Genomic DNA, 23,376 nt, shown 5'->3' with positions numbered 1-23,376 from the left:
TGTCTAAGGTCAGTCTCCCTGCTGCATTCTGTACCAATTGCACCTTTATGTGTGCTGCCTTGTTACTAACCAGGTAAAGCATGTTGCATTAGTCAAGCCTTGAAGAGCTCAACGCCAGGGCTACATGGAGTGTGTGCTGATAAAGGGATGAAAGGAAAGATTTTAGCTGAATTCTGATCATCCAGCAGCAGGACGCAACTGTGCAGTTTAACTGCAGCTCCAGCCCCAATTCATTGTCCCGGATCTTTTGCTGATTGAGTGGGAGAGGAAAGCATACCCAACTCTTCCGGCCATCAGTTATGGTCCCATAAGGTCGGTTTACTTCCAAAGAAACTGTTAAGTTTAAGACAGTTCTTGCCCATCCAGATTGCCACTGCTTTCGTGCAGTTGTTAAAGCTAGCTGCAGTGGCCTCTGTGTCTTTTGCGATGGATGCAATTATTTTTGTGTAGTCCCCATACGACACGGCCTGTAGACCAAATGTGCATATCAGCTTGGCCAGAGGGAAGTCGTATAGATTGCACAATGTGGGGCTGATTTAAAGTCAGATTTAAAGTGATTAACAATCACCGCCTGGGATCTGTCATTAAGAAAGGAGGCGTGCAACATCCTGGCTGAACCTTCAAGCCCCAATTTGTGAAGTCTCTCAGTAAGCAAGAGAGGAGAGATGGTATCAGTAGCTGCAGACAGATCCAGAAGAACTGGTGCCACAGCCTGCCTAGATGCCCAACTTCACCATTAAGAGGGATTTAAAATTACTATTCAGATAAGTCCTTGAATCTAGCTACTCCTTAACTGAAGTCGCGCATTATAAGGTGTTACAAGGCAACCCAGTGCTTTCCTATGAGAGAGCCAGCCAGCCCTTTCTCAGAGCCCTGGGTTCACTTTTGTACGATATACTAGGGAGTTGGAGGTAAGTTAAATATGCCAAACAGAAGGGTGGCCAATTTCAACATGTTTTGTGGGTCAGAGCACATGCACTGGAACCTTGTTAGCAGTGTCCCTGTGCGCAGAGTCAAGAAATCAGCGATAGAATCTAGCAAAATGTGGGGGTGGTCACACCAAAAGTTTTATTTTCCTAAGACACTTCTAAAATCCGATAAGGGGATTTTGGGGGGCAGCCGAGCCTCGAGGTCTGCCCCCTGGGCAGATTGGGAGGGGGAGGGGGATTTGGAGATGGCGACGGCCATTTTAGGAGATTGGGCTGCTTGGGGATAGCCTAAAAGCAGCCCAAATTTAGAAAGTAGTCCAAGGGGATTTAGGGGTTAACGGCGCCTGCCCAGTCACCATTTTAGGTTTGGTAACCTGGTGGCTGGGAGCGCTTTAGGAGAGGTTTTTGTCTAGGTTGAAGTTTTGGTAGAGGTTTTTGGCGGTTTTAGGCATGTTGCGGGCGTTTTGGAGGCGTATTCGCTTACTTGCATTGTGGTTGCTGCATTATGGCATCGGAGGATTTTCGTGTCCTGGAGGCCATTCGCCTGCTCAGCGAGGCTGGGCGAATGGACCTCCTTGTGGTCTCCCAAGGTGGGGGGCGGCTGGTGCGGAGCACGTCGGCTGGGGTGGTGACGGCCGTTCTGGCCTGCTCACCGCCCAGGAAGATGGCCAGAAGTAAGGTGAGGCCCCCTGGGCATTTGGAGGGGCCGGGCGGTTCTCTGGTGGTGGGGGCAGGGGATGGTGGTGGAGCGGGGAGTTTCAACGATGGAGGAGCGACGCGCGCTTTTTGCTTGATGTGGCTGGCAGGGGGCAGTCGACTGTGCCGACTTGTCGGGGGTGTGGAGCAGGTTTTGTGCAAGTGGTTGAGGACGAGGATAACCTGGAGGAAGGCGAGTTGAGGGATGGCGAGGGCGGAGGGGGGTGCAATAATGTTGTCAATAGTGTTTTGCAGAGGTCACGGGGCCAGCGGGAGCGGAAGGCCCGGACATCTCGTTGGGAGCCGAGAGCGGCATCGAGGGAAAGGCATACTGGAGGACGGACGGTAGATGCATTGGTGACAGGTACGGGAGAGGCAGCTGCAGCGCGTTTGGTGTCCGTGGGGGTGGGGGGAGGAGGGGGTTGGGGGTGTGTGGCTGCGCAAAGGAAAGTATGTGAGTGACAAGGGAGTGGGGCCGGATGTGGCGCTCCAGGAGCCGGCTGGCGTAGGTGCTCCGGAGGGGGCGAAAGGGGCGAACGGGGCTTCGGGCACGGCGGCATTGGGCGACGCGGGCGCGGCCGGGGAGGACGTCACTAAGCCGGAGAGTAAAGAACTAAAAATCAAGAAGCTCCCGTATATGGGGGTCACCAAGCCACTGGGGCGCACTTGATGCTGGCTACGAAGGAACGGATTTGGAAGGGGGAGTACGTGGAGATTCTCAAGTTACTCCATCGGGAAGTGCAGGCAAAGGAGGGTTCGAAAGAGGAGGAGAGGCAAAAAATGCCCCTCACAATAGAGAATTGGACGGCGGCCTTTTTAATTTTTGCGAGCGTGTACTGCGAGAAATTTCCAGTGCAGTCGGTGTCCTTGTTTAAATACATGGACGTGGTCAGGAAGGCCCAGATCACGTGGGGCGGTTTCGCCTGGGCTCAATATGATGAAGAATTCAGAGCGAGAAAGGCCTGGGACCGGAGGCAAAATGGGGCGAGATGGATACGGATCTTTGGCAACACACGATGGGTTTGGCGGGGTCCGGGAAGACCATTTTTACTGTGAGCGGACTGCCTATAATTTACCAGCCCTTTCAGGGCCGCCCCACCCGAGGATGGGTGGGGGCAGGGGAGAAAGGCCAGTCTGGCACGGCAGGCCCTTGTTGGGACTACAACAAGGGTTTGTGTACACGGGAGCATTGCCGGTTCCAGCATGAGTGTTCCGGCTGTGGGAAGTATGGACACCCCCTGGTCAGGTGCTGGGACGCGGCGGGCACATCCAAAGGGGGGCAGTGAGGGGCAGCAGGTGGTCACTGAGCCAATCTCCAGCCGACGGCAGGGTCGGGTAGAGGTGATAAGAGTCCTGGGTCCAAGGGCTCTTACGCCAGTTAGGGTAGATCGGCTAGTGGCGGCGCTACGCAATTACCCTGACGCGGGGTCCACCGAACGTTTGCGGGCAGGGTTCCAGGACGGGTTTCGCTATGAGTACGAGGGCCCCAGGCGGCGAAGGTAGGCCGACAACTTGAAGTCCGCCAGGGAACACCCGGAAGTGGTGTGGAACAAACTGGAGAAGGAGGTTTGCGAGGGCCGCATGGCGGGTCCTTTTGAGGATTGGCCTTTAGAGGAGCTCATCGCCTTCCCGATAGGGGTTGTGCCAAAGAAAGAGAGAGGACGTTTCAGCTGATACTGCACTTGTCCTGGCCCGAGGGGGGCTTAGTGAATGATTTCATCGACGAGCGGGAGACTACAGTCTCATATTCCTCCGTTGATGCGGCCATGGCTTTGGTAGTGGCGGCGGGCGCAACGGCAAAGATGGCAAAGTGCATCATCAAGTCGGCTTTCCGGCTGCTCCCAGTCCATCCAGACGATTGGGCCTTACTGGGAATTCAGTTTGACGGCCGCTGGTACGTGGACAAATCATTGCCGATGGGCTGCTCAATGTCATGCGCACTTTTCGACTGCTTCAGTACATTCCTGAAGTGGCTGTTTACGGAACGGACGGGTCACCAAAGTGTTACACTCTACTTGGATGACGTCTTTCTTTTCGGCTCCCCCGGTTCTGCGGACTGCCAGGAGGCGCTGGACAGGTTCAAAGAGCTCATGGGGGAGCTGGGGGTGCCGCTGGCACCGGAGAAAACAGTAGGGCCTAACACAGCGCTGTCCTTTTTAGGGACAGAGCTGGACTCGGTGGCAATGGAGGCCCGGTTACCAGTGGATAAAAAGCAGCACATGCTGGAGCTGCTGGACGGAATGTTGGCATGACCCAAGGTGACGATGTCTGAAATTCAAGTGTTGCTGGGTCACCTCAATTTCACATGCAGAGTGGTGCGCGTAGGGAGGACTTTTTGTAGGAGTGGCCAGGGCCTTGGCGGGCCGGCACCCGCCGGATCACCACGTCCGGCTCCCGGCGGGAGTCAAATAGGATTTACGGATATGGCGTTTTTTCTTGTAGCATTTCAATAGAATTCCCATGCAGTTGGAGGAGGCGCTGGTGTGGGACGTGCAGATCTTCTTGGATGCGGCGGGTAGCAACCAGTTCGGACTGTACTGGCAGGGGCGGTGGTGTGCGGAAAAGTGGCCCCCGGAGTGGGCGGGGGGCAGGAGTATCGCTTTCCTCAAGCTTTTTGCTTTTTCCCTTGGTGGTGGCGCTGGCGTTGTGGGGGGAATTGCTGGCACACAGTAGGGTCACTTTTCACGTGGACAACATGGCGGTGGTGGAGGTGGTCAATCTGCAGTCGGCGAGAGATGTACAGGTGTTGAAGCTGCTGCGTGTGTTTGTGCTGGGGTGCTTGTGCTTTGACATGGCTTTCTGCACGGTGTATGTGCCCGGGGTCGACAATGACACTGCGGTTGCTCTGTCTCGTTCGCAGTGGGGGAGATTCCGTGGCTTAGCAAAGGATGCAGACCGGGAGCCGACCAGTATTCCCCCTCAGATGTGGTACGTAGGCAACACCGGATATTGCAGCTGGTTCTAGGGTCCTTGGCGGTGTTGACGAAGGTGACGCACTTGACTGCTTGGGGGGATTTCTTGGCGTCCGGGGCACGGAGGCGGGACCTGACAAGGGAAAGGCAGGAGGATGTGGTAAAAATCATTTTGGATTTGATTGACAAGGGTCTCTCGCGGGTCACGATTGCAGGCAAACTGACGGGAATAGCCTTCATGGGCAAGTTGCTGTGAGGGTATGCGCCGTCGGCGGGGGAACTCGGGTCTCGCATGTTGGAGGGGTGGGTCAGAGAATGCGGGAGGGGGTGCAGGGTCCGCCAGCCATTGTCATCGGGGTTGCTGGTGCAGGTCATCAATGCTTTGCCAGGTGTGTGTTTCTCCACTGGGGAGGCTTGTTTGTTTGCGACCCTGATGTCATGGATGTTTGCGGGAGCCTTTAGGGTTTCTGAGTTGCTGGGGGTGAGGAAGGACGCGGGGTTGCAATGGACGGAGGTGTCGTTCGGGATGAGAGAGGTCAGTGTGTGGTTGAGGGGTGCGAAGACGGATCAGAGGGGCGTAGGACGTTGGGTTCCCTTGTCGGTGGATGCGTCGGAAGGGGGGTGCCCGGTGAGGTGGGGCTTGTGCCTGAGAGCAGCAGGAGGTGCCGATGGGGCAGTTTTTCGACACTCGGACGGCCGTCGGGTGTCGGCGGCACAGCTCTTGGCGGTTCTGTGTAAGGCTTTGAGGAGGCTGGGGCTGGATGGGAAGCGTTTTGGCACCCATTCTTTCAGAATCAAGGCAGCTTCGGAGGCTCATCGGCAGGGGCAGTGGCGAGGGGACATCATGCGGTTGGGCAGGTGGTCGTCGGACTGCTATCGGCGGTACATTCGGGAAGTGCACAGCGTTTGAAGCGCGCAGTGAATATGGGGGACATGGGATTTACTGTTTGTTTCTTTCTTAGCTTCTTTTGCGGGTCCCCTCGCCAGAGACATGGCGGTCTGGATCGTGGGGCATTCTTTTGTTAGGAGGGCACAGGTGCAGGCGCAATCCAGTTATTTCGGCGACAATTTGGGATTCAATCCGAATGTGTTTTCTATTGTTTGGAAGGGAAAAGGGGGCATGTTGTGGCGGGAACTGGTATCCACTCTCAATTCCATGGTAGTGGCGGGTAGGTGTCCGGATGTCCTTGTGTTGCACTTGGGAGAAAATGACATGGGGAAGGAGACTGGACTGGTGCTGATGAGGGCCATGAGGAGTGACCTGGGGGAGATTAAAAGGAGGTGGTCAGGATGTATGGTGGTGTGGACAGAGTTTGTGCCGCGTCGGGTGTGGAGGGGCGCGGTGCATCCTTAGGCGATTGACAAGGCACGGAGGAAGGTCAATGTTGAGATGGTGAGGTTCTGTAGGCACCTGAGTTTCTCTAGGATATGGCATAAAGACATACGGTGCGATGCCCCGGAACTGTTTAGGGGGTACGGGGTACATTTGTCCATATGGGCATGGATCTGTACCTGCTGGAGCTTCGTAAGGTATTGGCTCGGTTGTTGGGGGCTCGTTAGAGTTTGGGATGGTTTCTGTCAGGTGTTGGGGGGGTGCAGGGTGGGGTGAGGGTGGGGGGGCAGGATAAGTAGGGAGGAGGTGTAGACACCTATCCTCCCAACTTTTCCTGGGTGGCGGTGTTGGTTTTGGAAGTTGGCCAAGTTTGGCTGGCGTTTTTTAGTAGTTAGCGTAAAGTTGGGGAGTTGGTTTCAGGATCGGGGAAAGGTTTAAACAGGCTGGAGGTTTTACATTGGGGCTCATTAGTTACAGTTGCAGGAAGAAGGATAGGAGGTTAGGTTTGGGGGTCAAGAAGGTCAAAGATTATGGGAGGGGATTGGGTATTATGGTATTTATGTAATGTATTTGCATTTATTGTGTTTTTGCAGGGTGGGGGATGTTTTATCCTGTGGGGATCGTAGGGGCGGGGGAGAAGAAACCCAAGAGGTCAGGTAACTCAATGTTTAGAGAGGTTTTAGTTTTGTAAGGCGAGGAGCCAGTAAATAAAGTTTGTGATGTGCACCTACTTCAATAAAGCGGCCTTTTACACACACAATACAGTTGTCAGTCTGGCTTACCCCCCTCCTCCCTCCCAATAAATAAAAATACCTAATAATTGTATGCATATCCCTGAGGGATATTTTAGGCTAATGTCTATCAAGACTTAAGACTTGTAGGGCACACTTGCACAGCAATCGTTTAAAATAGCTTACAGGCAGTGGAGTTACTACTGATGCATCTTATAAGTACATAGATTTAAGTATGCTGGAAGAAATTCTAGACACTGAATGGAGGCTGCTATACTCTTTTGTTACTCGCATACAATCAATTTTTACAATCAACATATTAACTTAAGAACAGCCTGAAGTGAACCTGAAGTTTCACATGTTGTGCTCTTGTCTTCTGTCAGGGAAAATGAGAAGTGTGGAAGAAGGCGAGGCTTCATGATTCTCCACAGGATAGGAGAAGAGTGAAAGAGGGATTGATTGAGTTATTTCGCATTGAGCAGGAAGGGGAAATAGGTAAAGGCTGCAATATTCTCTGGAGAGAATGGCATGTCGGAAGTTGGGAGTGTCTGCATTATGAACTCGCCTTAGACCGCTATGCTGGGGCGCTGACACGGATCTAAGGAGAATAATATCATATTTACAAATATTACATTCTCTGCCATCTTTTTGCACATCGCGAAAAAAAATTGCAATACATCATAAGGTGTCTGGACTGTGAGGATACAGGCAGCAGGCAAGCATTCCTTTGAGTGAGGGGGCAATGAAAACCTAGCCTGCCCTAAACCTGATATCCACATATATACAATCTGATGGCAAGATTCACAAAGAAGTCAGAAATGTGCTCCTATAGCCTTACTCCTGTGTTTGGGACAAACGTTTGACTTTCTGGGAAATCAATCAGACTTCCTTTTGGGAAGCTGCAAATGTAACAAGTGTACAACTTTGAGGATATGGCCCTATTCACAAACTGCATTTTGTAGTGTGTAAAGTAGTGCCACAGAAGTATTACAAAATGCAATCCACAAACCTACACCCAAAGGAATCTGCCTCTGCCTCTCCTATCTTTTCTGTTCACATACCTCTGCCATCGTGACAGATCTTCGCACACACTAGTATACTACTTTGTAACAAATGTGTAAGTGACTGGCGGAGTTGATAGAAAATGGGGAATAATTACTCACAAACGGGTGGGTTAGAAAGGAATTTACAGGGGATTTAGGAGGGACATACTAATAGAAAGTCACCCAAAAAATTTAAGATAATTACAATTCACAACCTATAAGGGGGTCATTAGGATTGCGGTGAATCCGCATCCTCCGGGCCGGCAGAAGCCACCGCCGGCCCGGAGGATGCAGATTCACCGCTGTGGTGATTGAAAAGACCCCCCGCCAGATTAGAATTGGCAGGGGGGTCGGGAAGACCGTCCGCAGCTTTTCAGCCGCGGTTCCGCGGCGGAAAAGGTCTTATATGGTGGCGGTGTCTATCAGACACCACCAGTCATGTTAGGATGCATGAGGAAACATGCTTTTCCACGGCGGGTTTTCCGCCGTGGAAAAGAGTGTGGTCTTTGGTGTTTGGGGGCCCGTTACGGGCGCCCAGGGTGTCGGGGGGTGGTGGGTGCACATGGGGGGTACCTATGGCACCCCCCAGCATTTACATGAACAAAGCGGCAGGCACCACGCGGTGCCTGCTGCTTTATACATGTAAATGCAATACAAGCATTTCTAACCTTGCGGCGGGTGCTGCTTCAAGCAGCACCCGCTGCAAGGTTAAAGATACGGGATGTGACCGCCAGGGTGGCTGTCACATCCTAATTTGCATGGAGGGACTGCCGCTGCCCATGCGGACGGTCCCTCTACCTCGGGGTGGCAGACGGACGCAGGTCCGCCCGCCATCCTAATGACCCCTTATATTAGGGTTACTACAGCCCTAAAATTGGAAAAACAGGCTCAAATTTACTCCAGCCCAGGTTTGGAGCTACACACAACTTGCATCCCTGCCATGCACTGCTTATGAGCTTGCATATTGCATCACTCATGACACGTTCAATAACATCATTGATGACAACACTGATGATATCTCAAATGACATAGTTTATGACATCACTGCTGTCATCATCCAAAGAGTGAGACAGTTTGTGAAATGCTCTGACACTAAATGGTATTTAGTAAGCTACGTCTAGAGCAAATGTTCCATAGCTTCTGTACTGCTGAGTGCAAGCGTTTACAACATGGTTGGCCTCCTAATAAGGCTTGCACGTGTGTGTGGAAGGTGTGGGCTCTCCATGAAGAGTTGTGCACAGTACAAAGGCTGTGTTTAATGGGGTGTCACCACCTAACAAGGTTTGGCTTGGGTATCTGGAGGGAGTGCCTGCTCCATGAAAAGTTTTGCACTGGGTGAAGGCTGCGTGTGTAGTAAGGGCTTGGCCATGTAATGGGGCTTGAATGTCTGGAGTGGGTTCTCCAGAAAGAGTTGTGCACAGAGTGAAGTCTGTGCGTAGTGATTTTTGGGCACCTAATCAGACTTGGGTGTCTGCAGGTAGTCGACTCTCCGTGAAAATGTTTGTCCACTGCAAACGATGTACATAGTAGGGGTTTGGTCATTTAATGGGGCTTATGTGCTTAGAGGCAAAGGGCTACAATCTAAATATTTTATATAAACACATATGTTTATGTAATTCATTCTTTGCATGATTCTGTGACATGTAGTCTTATATACATATTTCCAATGTGTACTGGTCTGTTGAGTAAATTGAACTTCAGTATCACGGAGGATGTCATCAATGATGTCCTTTAAAATATCATTAGTGATTTCATCAATTATGTCAATGAAACCTTATAGGTATTACCAATGTGGGCGATTTGTGGAAGTCAGGTGGGGTGGTCCCTTTCTCTTGGCTGCAGCAGGAGTATGAGCTATCGCAATCGGAATATTTTAGGTATCTCCAAATTAGACATGCCCAACTGGCGGTTCTCCCTGTGGGTAGTGAACCAGCAAGCTAACTATGCAGGGCAGGCCTGCATGGGCAGGAACAGAGAGCTGACCATGGAAGGCATAAGGAAAGTAACAGGGGTAGCAACCTGACCATGGAGAGCAAGCAGCTGCGGGTTGGTCCCCGGTGGGGGGTAGACCTGGGCAGTGTATCTAAAGCGCAAGTGTGACAGGTGACAGCTTTGCCCCCTCATAAAGTCAGGATGGCCAATCCTGCCAAAACCCAGACCCTCTATTGTGCTGCTGTCTCAGAGGAACACACAAACACCAACTGCCAACTACACCTAGTCATGTCACACAGTAACAGGCTGCAGGTACCAAATGATTAGTACAAGAAAATGACAACTTTCTAAAAGGGGGATTTTCAGAATTGTGACTTAAAATCTGGCTTTACCGTTATAGAGCATATTAAATTACAGTTCCTCCTAGGTCCTTCCTAGCTGCTCCCAAACAAAAGTTATCAGTTAATAAATGTAATCAAGTAACTAAATGTTATCCTATGGAATTGAAAGGCCTTGCAACGTGAAAAATGAATTTTAGAGTTTTCACTACCAAGACATGTAAAACATAAAAGTACATGTGCAATGTTTTAAATAAAATATGTCCATATGTGCCTGTTTACGGCCTACCAAAGGGGTGACTTCTGGGTATTATAAAGGAATGCTTAGGCCTGGCAAAAGCTTTATTTTGCCAGATAGAAATAGCAGTTTAAAAATGCACAAACAGGCTACAATCCCAGCCCTAAGGCATGTTTTGTAGGACTACTTAAGTGGGTGCACAATAAGCGCTGGAGTCCCACTAGTAGCATTTAATTTACAGGCCCTAGGTACAGAGGGCACCATTTTACTATGGACTTAAAAGTAAAATAAATGTGCCAATTGGGTGTAAGCCAATTGTACCATATTAAAAGGAAAGAACACAAGCATTTAGCACTGGTTAGCAATGGTTTAAATGCACAAAGTCCTTAAAGCCAAATAAAACTGGTTCAGAAAACAGGAGGGGTGAAGGCAAAATGTTTGTGGGGGACCCTGTGGAAAGGGTCCGGCCCAACAGTGTGGATCTAATTTTGTGTCCAGGTTTTTCACAGTCTTAGAAGTTTTGTGGGACTTAATGGGTTCATCTGGCTACAAGAGAGGTGACCATATGGAGTTGGAGCTGCCAAAAGTCAAGATTTAAAATTTTCTAGAGTATAGTTTGAAGCAGCTATAATGCATTTACTGTGCCTGTGATGAGAGGTATAATTGTAACTTTTCTTGACTAGAAGAGATGTTCTCAGCATGGAAACAATAAAATGCATATCATCCATATAGGAGACAATCAAAAGCCATAAACGTGCACCAACAGAACACAGGGGTCCTCTAGCTATTGACTAATATATGGCTCAGGGAGGAGCCTTTCCTGCCATTCATATATCAGTTGGTGAACTGTGAATTTTGAAGGAAGAGAGGAAGACTTTGAGACCTGTCAAAAAGGTAGGAAGTTGGCCAACTGAATGCAGTGTTATGTATCCCAAGATTGTAGAGGCATTAAAAATAAAATATTATGTGAGACAATGTCGGAGGCTGAAGAGAGATCAGTGCTATGGAGCCTCCATCATCCACAATAGCTTGAATGTGATCCATGGCATATAAGAAGGTTTAGTCTGTGCTACAAAGGGCCTCAATATGGATTGGGAAACATCTACAAGAGAGTGGGGTTAGAGGAAGTTTGAGAGTTGCTGATTGACCTCCTTTCTAGGATCTTAGCTAGCAGAAGCAGTGAGATGGACCATAAGTGGACCTTACAGTGCAATCTAAGGATGATGTAAAATGAAAATGTTAAAACAAATAAAAACTCTTCAGGGAAAACCCTGCTAAAACATAAAGATAACCTAGACGAATCCAGACAATCTTACAAACCACTTTATTTTAGGGCTGACCGTCTTCAGGATGAACAGATTTAATACCTACAACATCAACTTGCTAAATGTTCCCATTGGATTTATAGAGGCTTAGGAGGCTCCTACGACTAACTACCTAGGGAAGACATCTTGCACAATAGCATACGTAAATTAAAAAAAGCCTCAGACTAAACAGCTTCAAAAGTCATTTTTATAATAATTTTTCACCTGGCATGGGAAAGGTGGCCATCACAGTACTTCCTAAACCTGGATACACCCTTCAGTTATGTGCCTCAAATAGACGTAATACCTTCCTCAATATTAATGCTAAGATTTTATCCAAAATACCTGCAGAGACAGTACATGAGACCTTACTGTGAGTGGTCAATGCTAATTAATTTGGCTTCATAGCCACCACACAAACTTGAAATAAAAGAGGAATAGTTTACTTCGGCAAAAGAGCACAGAAAAAAAGGTATTTTACATTTTGATTTTACTTGATGTGGAGAAGGCCTTTGATTGGGCGCACTGGTCTTTCTTCAACTTGATGATGAAGCAGATGTGTTTTGGGCCCTTATACATAAATATGATGTTAAGCATTTACCCTAAACCTGTGGCAACCATGTTGTTAAATGGACAGAGATTTAGACTGTTCTCACTGGGTTGGAACACAAGGCAAGGCTACCAACTGTCTCCTCTGCTGTTAGCGCTGAGCATAGAACTATCGGTAGAGAGCATCTGGACCATGGAGTGGAATTTTATTCGACCCTGAGGAATTTTAAATTTTGCTATATGCGGCCGATGTGCTCCTCACATTGGGAGACCCTAGGCCTCCATATCCAAATTAGTCACGCAATTCAAGAAATTCATAATGGTGTGGAGACTTACAATCAAAATAAATTCTCAACTTCATGCTCTCAACTCATAATATTTAGGGGCCCATTAGGATGGCGGGCCCCTAGCGGTGCTGCAACGGTCCACTAGGGGTGCGGCGGTCCAGCACCGGCGAATAGGATGCCACCGTGGCGGTGGCATTCTCCATTCCCAGCATTGTGGTGGGCAGTGCTCACAGCACTGCCCGCCACAATGCTGGGAATGCACTGCATGCATTGTCATGCTCAAGGTGACAGGCACCGAGAGGTGCCTGCCACCATGTCCATGACAATGCAGGGGGGTACCATAGGTACCCCCCCATGTGCACCCCTCACCCCCCCCCAATATCCTGGGGGCCGCAACAGGCCCCCATAAGATATTTCTGCATGCTTGTTCCCTCTCCCATGCTAATATGGATGGCAGTGTCTAGCAGACACCGGCACTATACTAAAACCTTACAGTCACCATATTAAAACCACATTACAACCTTTTCCACCCGGTCGACTTGTCGTCCGGGTTGAAAAGCGGCGGACAGTATTCCCGTCCGCCGCGTTACCCCCCGACATACTAATATGGCGGGGAGAAATGGGTGGCGGGCGGGGAAGGATGTAGGGCAGATCGCCACAGCCATGAGGGCGGTGGCGAACCGCCCCACATCCTAATGGACCCCTTAGTCTTTGAAAGAGAAATTCCCCTTCTACTTGGCTGCCACCCATATTAAGTATTCTGAAATTAAAATAGCAGCACAAATTCTTCACTTATATAAATACAATTCCCCTCCTTAATTATAGGAAGTCTGGAAGAATTTTGATACAGGGTGAATTTTTTTTTTATCTTATATAGGTTGTGTACTCAAGATTAAAATGAATATTCTCTCCAGAATCCAATCCCATTAGACAGGGATTTCTTCCATCAATTAAGAAAGATGATATCAAGATTGTTATGAGTCTAGGCCATTTCCCCTAAGACTTCTACAACATACCAGGATCAGAAGAGGACTGGCTTCACCAGATTTCCAGACCTATTACATGGCACCACACAGATAAGAGAACTAACCAAATTCTCCATATTACAGTCAGAAAAAGCATTGGGCAATAATGGACTGTGACATAGTGAGGTTACCTATATGCAACCTCATTTGTCGACATAAAAGTGAGAGACCTCCAAATGCTCACCAGTTGGCACCACACTAAAGGAGTGGGATGGAGTGGCAGAACAAGTAGGCCTCAATTCTTTCCCCTTCCCATTCACATCTATCTATTTTAATAGAAACTTCTCACCTTCCTTGGCTTCAGGCCCATTTGACCAGTGAAGGAAGCGGGGACTAAGAATGATATCCGAATTTCCACAGCACTACCACAAAATTCCCTGACCAATGCAATAAATTCAGTGTGGGGGAAAATGAAAGACTGCATAATGCTCAAATTAGGCACATGGCATTACAGCCACACATTTAATCTAGCAGCTACTAGGGAAAACCTGTTCTAAAAATGGAAAACTAAAGGCATGAATGGAGTGCTCTCTAAGCCCTGTAGCCTAATCTTCAAAGCTCTTTGATTTCAGGAATAATCCTATATGAAGCAGTAAGAAACAGGCCCTGGGAAACAACATATTCTCACACATGTGGGACTTGTTGAGAAGAGACATTCAGTAAATGCTCCCTTAGTTTAAAAAATAAAGAGATTCGCTATAACATTCTTTACAAATGAAAGTACACTACATTTAGGATACGTAATGATCCCCTTAGCCTCATAATTATGCTTGAGAGGTTGTATCTTATGCAATGTCCTTCTATACCCATTCATTGCAAATATTTATTTCAATAATGTGGAATAATCTCATTTCAAGGTCCACCTGACCTTGATCAGCTCCTCTATAGTGTGAGTCTCCTTTTACCTATGTGCATAGAGACCTGCCTTCTGAGCCAGAACATGCCAGTGCACCAGCTTCAGGGCTAAACACAGCAGGAGTGTTAGGGAGGCCAGGGACAAGTCAGCACTGCCACTCTTGTTTAGCTGTGCTGGACTGAACAGCACTAGGAGCTGTGCAGCCCCACCACTGGGTAACAGCCCAAGTTAACACCAGCTAGCTCCCTCACTCTGTACTTCATATCCTGACAAATGTTTCCCATATTTCTGTCCTCTGATTTTGTGTGTTGAAAGTAAAGTGAATTTTCTTTTAAGTAAAATCACTGGTTATATATTTATTTCTTAAATGCTATTATCTGTTTCAATGAGGTCTGAGTTGGTACCACACAGCGCTCCCTTGAGTATGTGTTGGACTGCTTGACTTCAGTACTTTGAGGGTCAAGATCTAAAGACCACTACTTAATACTCAGGTTTGGGTCCAGCACTTAGGTAAATCTCCAAGACACCAGTTGAAAAGGGTTCTTACTGTTATACTTCTAGCCTTTTAACCCCTGACTGCACTGCGACTTATGAAATGTTTTTACAACATCCCACGTGCTAGGAGAAAACTCCCAGAGAATCAGTGACTATTTTAAAAGCAAACCGTTTCTCGGATCGTTTGTTTCTGTACAAATGTACTGACATTTGCCTTTGACATTTTAGATGAAAGCAATCCCATCATACTTGTAGGAACACTTTCAGCAGTAAATTCACATTGCATCATCTGAGATCTCTAAATCTGGCATTATAGGCCCTGTAGGGCCCTGGGGGTTTGGGCCAGCTTGCCAATAATTAAATGAGTCACTAAGGGCCTTGTTTAGATCTTAGCGGTCCTCCCGCCTACCTACTGCGGCAGCAGTCCCAAGTACTCCGTTGAGTTGACGGCGGCCCGCCGCATTTAGATGTTGCAGCAATATACAGGAGACCGCTGCTGTGACAGTCTTCTCTGCTGACTAGCAGTACTCAGTAGCTGTCCAATTTAGATGTTCCCATTGAGCTGGCGGTGTCCTAGCAGCAGAGTCCAGATGTAATGGGACAATGGTGGTGTGGAGACAGGTAAGTACTACTTATTTACTTCTCTATACACATATAGGATTTGTATATGTCAATATGTACACATATGTAATGTGTACTCCCCATTGTTTTTACATATAGCATTGCACACCACCAAAATGCACACGCCATTGACTGCACACACACATCCTCCACAAAAGTGACTGAGCGTCATGGTCAAGTAGCAGCAGCACAGCAAGGACCTAGATAATGGCGCTGAAGATGGACACGGCGGGGGACCCTGAAAAAAGGTGAGCTTTCACCCCTTTTTCTTTGTTTCCACCCAAACCCGAGCTTGGAGGTTTCCCAGCCACACTTGTCTCGACAGACAGGCACTTTGTAATCTGGAAAGCGGGAATCTTGGCAGAACTCCCTCTAACAGCCGCTTTAGCCTCTGACGCAATTGATGTGTAAGACAGACCCTGGAGGAGTTGGTGGGACCACAGCAGTCTTCCCTTCGGTGCCCAGCAGCAGGAAGACTGCCAAAAAAGTAACTGTCCGACCATTCCTGCAAAGATCTAAATCAGGCCCTTAATTTCCTCTTTTATATTAACATCCCAATTCCCTATTCTTGGGTACAAACTCATGTCCTTTGAGTCATATCCTTTGGTCACGTGGTTCATCAAACACAATGGCATCAAAACATCAGTATTATTCCTCATCTTCAAATAAAACCACTGGGCCTGATTCACAGAATGAACTTAAGACTCAATACTAAACTTACTACTATTTTGGTATTCACAGAATGCACTTACTACTTTTGGCATTCACAAAATGCACTTACTACTTTTGGCATTCACAGAAGTTAGGATTCTGTCTTAAGTTTGTCTTAAGACAGACTTAAGACAGACTTAAGACAAACTTAAGACAGACTTAAGACAGACTTAAGACAAAATCCTAACTTCTGTGAATACCAAAAGTAGTAAGTTCATTCTGTGAATAGCAAAAGTAGTAAGTTTAGGATTGAGTCTTAAGTTCATTCTGTGAATCGGGCCCTCAGTGTCTAGGTTCCACTCACATCCTCAACTGTCACCTTCAAATCATTGAGCAACTCTCCAACATCAAATAGTCCTGGACTTAATTATTGTGATAAAGGACTAGATTAGTAATACAGTCAGCTCATTCCATCATTACAGATGAAGCCTCCAAAAACACCTATTCTTCCCTGCATCTGACAATGACCAGTGGTCACTGGGTCCCAAAGCTACTCACTCCTTGAATGTGTGAGTCCACAAGGCATAGGACTCCCCAAAATACCAAATATACATTTCTTGTCAATCTGTCTCCCCATCCTACTGGACTCACTTTGTCTCTCCCAAAAAGGATCACTGACATAATATCGAGTGACAAAATATTGTGTTCCCAAAATATCGGGACCTAAATATCGATGTCAAAAATATCGACATCCTATCTTCATAATGGTAAGTACTAAAATAACGAGAGAAAAAATCTCCTTGTTAAAAATATCGAAGGACAAAATATTGTTTTTTTAAATGTATAATAATGTAAAATAATTTTAATAATACATAAAACTTAAAAAAAATGTTTTAGAATTATTAGAAAATGTTAACAAATATAATTAATAAATATAATATAAAAATAAATTAAACAAACTTATATAAAATGTAATATATATATATATTTACTTAAAAATAATTATAGCGGAGGGGATAAAATTCCTATTCCCACTCCAGGGTGGTCAACAGTAGAGAAAGTGTTGGATAGCGTAGGGGGTAAAAATTTCTCTTCCCACTCCAGTGAGTGTAACTGTAGGAAAAGTGTTGGATAGTGGAGGGAAATAATTTACTATTCCAACTCTAGCAAATGCAACAGTAGGGAAAGTGTTGGATAACCGAGGGGAATAATTTACTATTCCCACTCCAATGAGTGCAACAGTAGAGAAAGTGTTGGATAGCGAAGGGAAAAAAATATTATTCCTGCTCCAGCAAGTGCAACAGTAAGAAAAGTGTTGGATAGCAGAGGGATAAAAATTACTTTTCCAACTCCAATGAGTGCAACAGTAGGGAAAGTGTTGGATAGCGGAGGGGAAAAAATTACTATTCCCACTCCAGCAAGTTCAACAGTAGTTAAAGTGTTGGAAAGTGGAAGGATACAAATTACTTTTCCCACTCCAATGAGTGCAACAGAGGAGAAAGTGTTGGATAGCGGAGGGGATAAAATTCCTATTCCCACTCCAGGGAGTGCAACAGTAGAGAAAGTGTTGGATAGCGTAGGCGTAAAAATCACTATTCCCACTCCAGTGAGTGTAACAGTAGGGAAAGTGTAGGATAGCGGAGGGAAATGATTTACTATTCCAACTCCAGCAAATGCAACAGTAGGGAAAGTGTTGAATAACAGAGGGGAATAATTTACTATTCCCATTCCAATGAGTGCAACAGTAGAGAAAGTGTTGGATAGCAAATGGAAAAAAATATTATTCCTACTCCAGCAAGTGCAACAGTAAGAAAAGTGTTGGATAGCAGGGGGGGTAAAAATTATTTTTCCCAATCAAATGAGTGCAATAGTAGGCAAAGTGTTGGATAACGGAGGGGAAAACATTACTATTCCCACTCCAGCAAGTGCAACAGTAGGAAAAGTGTTGGTTAGCGGAAGGATAAACATTACTTTTCCCACTCCAATAAGTGCAACAGTAGGGAAAGTGTTGAATAGCGGAGGAGATAAAATTTGTATTCCCACTCCAGGGAGTGCAACAGTAGAGAAAGTGTTTGATAGCGTAGGGTTAAAAATTATTATTCTGACTCCAGTGAGTGTAACAGTAGGGAAAGTGTTGGATAGCGGAGGGAAATAATTTACTATTCCAATTCCAGCAAATGCAACAGTAGGGAAAGTGTTGGATAACGAAGGGGAATAATTTACTATTCCCATTCCAAAGAATGCAACACTAGGGAAAGTGTTGAATAGCGGTGAGGAATAATTTATTATTCCCACTCCAATGAATGCAACAGTAGGGAAAGTGTTGGATAGCGGAGAGACAAAAATTACTATTCCGACTCCAATGAGTCCAACAGTAGGGAAAGTGTTGAATAGTGAAGGGGATAAAATTACTATTCCCACTTCAGGGAATGCAACAGTAGGTAAAGAGTTGGATAGCGGAGGGAAATAATTTATTGTTCCAACTCCAATGGGTGCAACAGTAGGGAAAGTGTTGGATAGTGGAGGAGATGAAATTACTATATCCACTCTAGGGAGTGCAACAGTAGGGAAAATGTTGGATAGCGGAGGGGTAAAAATTACTATTCCTACTCAAGCAAGTGCAGCAGGAGGGAAAGTGGTGGATAGCGTAGGAGTAAAAATTACTATTCCCACTCCAGTGAGGGCAACAGTAGGGAAACTATTGGATAGCAGAAGGAAATAATTTACAATTCTCACTCCAGCAAGTGCAACATTAGGGAAAGTGTTGGATAGCGGCGGGAAATAATTTACTATTTCCAATGCAGCAAGTGCAACAGTAGGGAAAGTGTTGGATAGAGGAGGGGATAACACCAAACATTACAGCTACTGAACATAATTCCCAAAATAAAATAAAAACAAAACAATTACCAAAAATATTTATCAACAAATAAATTAATAATAATGATCAACTAATGATTAATTTATTTAAAATAAATTAGTTTTCACCCTCTACCCCAATAAACACCAAAACACACACCCAAACATATTTACAAAATGTATGTAACTAATTGTACATTAATAAATGAAAAACAATTAACAACAAATCATTAAATATTTTTTTAATGTACTTCCCACCATTTACCTCTATAAACCCTACAACTCACACATCCAAAAACTTTCACAATTAGCATATTTCATAATTAATTAATTAATTAGCATTAATTAACAAATAATTAATTATAAATAATTTACCTCCCTCCATATTCCCCTGTAGATGCCACCACCAATTTTGTAAAACATAACACAATTAACATAATTAATGATCAATTAATTAATTGATAACAATTATATAAAAAATATGAATGATTATTAATAAATTAATTTACACAAATAACACTATCAATAAAATTAATTAAATATTATATTAAAATTATTTTTATTAAAATTAAATTACTTCCCACCCTACTTCCTTATCAACCCACAACCCACTCCTAACAAAATGACACAACATATTTACCAATGAATTAATAATAATTCACAACTAATTAATAAATAATTAATAATAAAATAATAACCACAATTAACAATATAAAATATGAAATAAATATAACTTACCTCCCACCATACTCCCCTATAAACGCACAACCCGCTACAGAACTAAAACGCTAAATTTACTTAGAATAAAATTAATAACTTCTCAAAATGCAACACATATTATAAAACAAATGCAATACTTAGACAAAAAAAAGAACACAGACATTTAAAATACTTACTAAAAGACATAACACTAACTAAAAAAACGATATTTTTAACAACTATACTTTTGCAAACGATATTAAGGACTTTGATATTTAAAAAAAAGATATTAATGACTTTGATATTGTTACAAAAGATATTACTTGCCTTAGACACAATATTCTTGACCACCATATTCTGACAGTTGATATTTTTGTATCACAATATTTTGCATTCGATATTAGTTTACCCTGCACAATAAGGACAGAATTTGGCGTTATGGTCCAGGGGACCTAAACTGAGAATTAACTTCGATTCTTACTGACGCATAGGACACAACCATATGACCTTTAGAAAAATGTTAAAGACAAAATAGAACACATACATTTAAAATACTTACTAAAATACATAACACTAACTAAAAAACGATATTTTTAACAACTATACTTTTGCAAACGATATTAAGGACTTCGATATTTTTTTTAAAGATATTAATGACTTTGATATTGTTACAAACGAAATGACTTGCCTTAGACTCGATATTCTTGACCACAATATTCTGACAGTCGATATTTTTGTATCACGATATTTTGCACTCGATATTAGTTTACCCTGCACAATAAGGGCAGAATTTGGCGTTATGGTCCAGGGGACCTAAAGTGAGAATTAACTTTGATTCTTACTGACGCATAGGACACAACCATATGACCTTTAGAAAAATGTTAAAGACATTTGTTCTAATAACCCCAATCAGAGTTTCAACTCATCATCAGTGGTACGTAGAGGTAATTCGGTTTGTGGTGATGTTCATGCTCTGCCACTTAGTCACCAATCTCCCTAAATGTGTTTCAATGGGGTCTCCATCCACTCATGCCACTGATTTCTTTGCATTGTTTCAAATACATTTCCATGATTTGCTTTAGTAGCTTCAATGCATTCACAATTACTTCGAGTGAAATAGTTATAGCTCCAGTTACATACACGGGGGATGACATATGCCCATGTCCAGCAGGCACCGGCTAAAAGTTTTGTCCTTTGGCCACACCCTGTAACTTGTAACTGGTTCCTGAGTACCTGTACCCACTGGACTCGCCTGGAGCCAGGCCCCTGTTGCACAGGTTGCGGGGTGTGCTAACAAGTTACTTCACTTTCATAAATACATTCAAAATAAATGTGGTTATCATAAAATAGTCTTACCCAAAATGCAAAACCCACCTGAAGTCGGTAAACTGATTTCACATTATAGTACGCTCCTCATTTATTAAGTATAAAGATCACCACATTTGGCGAAAGTGTTATGTTGTTTTCCTACAAAGCAACCTGGATTCTAAATTGCAACTTCTAAATTAAAATATAAAAGGGAGCTGGATCCGCTGAGTTTCTAAACAATTACTAATTCGAAAATCTGAGTCCATAATAGTAAAGTGTGATTAATGCGCAAGACGTATACACAGAAGCCACACCTGAATAAACCAGGTGTAAATGGTGCTAAAATGAGTGGAAGGCACGCAGGTGGCACGAGGGACAAGAAAACTTAACGAGGAAAAATATTTTGGCGGGAAGAAAAAAATAAAGAAATTGTGAAATGCCAAAAAAGAGTTAACATTTTAGTTCCATTTTACTTACCATTTCAATCATGAAAACAAGCGTCCCACAAATACGAACGACCCGATTAAATCGAAGTTCTAAATACTGCAATCAAAAAGGAAATAAACCCATTAAGTAGCAGATAATGAGAACATTAAGCCATGTATGCTTACAATAGTGAAAAACATTTCTACAGATATTTTGATTGTTGTTTCAAGCCTTCAAACATTGACTATCTCAAAATGTTACTGATTTGAAAACATGTGCCAAAAATGACACACCAAAAAGAAAGTGCATTGGAACACTGGGCAGAAAGTGCACCTTTGAGGTCATCCCCAGCACAGCTAAAGTGCAAATAGGCATGAAAATAGATTGGTATTGACTTTTCCAAACTCGTAAGTTATACCTAATACAGACAATATCACAGAACGTGTTCTGTGGTGAATATCTTAGGACACTCTGAAGCTGTCTGGTTCTGCTATACAATCATAAGCATCAACCTTTAGAGGCATACGTATGGTAAAATCATCATTCATAGCCAAATCACAACACGGTCATACATTACACAACGTTTTTGGGATATTTATTAAACTCAGAAGTTAGAAAAGTAAATGTTTTCATACCTACTTAAGTGGGGTTTTATAAAGCTGACTAAGACTCAGTAATGCTGATTGTTTTCTTTGTAGAAACTCATTAAATCAATCTAATACATTCATCGTATGAACAAAACATACATACCAGAGGAATAACCCACAATATGTAACAATTATGGGACCTTGTAAAGAATTAGCAAATGTATTGCAATGTTGACATTGTGACAGCCAATCAAGTTGCTCACAATTGATATTGGCCTCCGGCTGAAGCTCACAACATTGAGGGGGTAAATAGTGGAAACTCCATGTGCTGATACATTGCTGATTTTCATGGCCATGAATAATTGATATTGCCTATTACTTAGAGCAGTGTCAGGAAAAGACTAATATCAAACTTTATTGACCGATTTTAGTATCAATAATGCTACAAGAACAGCACAGATATTCAACAAATATGAATACTTCCACGTTCATTTTCAATACCAACATGTGGAGAGTAAACACAGACCGTGATCACAATATCCTCTATCCTTTCCATGCTCCATCACAGTAAGCTGGAACTTGTGGCTTTTCCCCGGTTTAACCCTACCAGATGACTATGAGTGGAGCTTTGTGCTTTTAGGCACTATTTTCACAAAAAACGTTATCTCCCATTCTATTGATTGGAGTTTTGTCGTTCTGGTATCATTTTGTTATTAAAGTTTACTCCATTGCAATAAATTGGTTTGGATTTTTTCTTGTTTTATGTTTCCACTTTATTACTGTTTATGTAATGCAAAAATACTTTACACATTGCCTCTTAGTTAAGCCTGACTGCATTTGATCCAAACTACCACAGGATCAAATACAGATTAATTTAGTGACTTTTGTAGTTCACCCTGACAAGGACTGTGGTTGTTACTTGAGTGGGGTTTCTATCTCTCTCCAACCAATAACCCAATTTCCTACAATGCACTTGAAATTATTGGATTGAATATTCAGTTTTGAGCTAACTCAAGATATGTTTGCTTTTATTGTATTATTTTGAAATGTTTTTACTTTTATCTTTTTGACAATGCTTCTGCGAGTCCAGCTTTGCTTTTCGCCACTGCCACTGCCTGCTGACGAACGGAGGGGAGCTAGGACTACCGCCCTCAGTCTCCATTGCGGCCGCTTCCGCCTGCACCATCATTTTGCGCCAGGAGGTGCTTTACAAGTGTTCACGGGATCCTGCACCACGGGACGCGTCCGGGCGAAGCCCGGGCCCGTCTGTGCCCGTCAGGGACCAACAGAGGCCGGGCAGAGCCATCCCACTGACATTTGACTTCCAAGATATCTTACGGTGAGACATTGTTGTGCATATTCACGCTTCATTTTGCCAAGCGCATTAACTAGTGGATGGGGCACTAAAGCTGTGTGCTTCAGCAGATTGACATTAGCATACTTGTGTATATTTCGGTGTTGCATACTATGGCCAATAGAAAGTCACTCACAGGGAAGGGGTGGTGGGCACTTTGGATGCCTTTTTGAATTGGGCTTTAATGCATGAGATAGCATTAACAG

At 44.5% G+C, this 23,376-nt stretch overlaps 1 protein-coding gene across 1 annotated transcript in view; it reads right to left on the bottom strand.

The window, feature by feature from the left end:
• LOC147750804 (sodium-coupled monocarboxylate transporter 1-like) overlaps nucleotides 1-23,376 on the bottom strand; it is a 366,759-nt gene that overhangs the window by 285,502 nt on the left and 57,881 nt on the right. Inside the window, exon 2 of the mRNA XM_086936978.1 lies at nucleotides 21,281-21,346. Coding sequence (XP_086793104.1) covers nucleotides 21,281-21,346 — 66 coding nt within the window. The remainder of the gene's footprint in view (nucleotides 1-21,280; nucleotides 21,347-23,376) is intronic.

This window comes from Lissotriton vulgaris, chromosome 1_1 (genome assembly GCF_964263255.1).
Source record: "Lissotriton vulgaris chromosome 1_1, aLisVul1.2, whole genome shotgun sequence".
NCBI classification, from domain to species: Eukaryota; Metazoa; Chordata; class Amphibia; order Caudata; family Salamandridae; genus Lissotriton; species Lissotriton vulgaris.
This window is presented reverse-complemented; position numbering and strand designations above follow the sequence as displayed.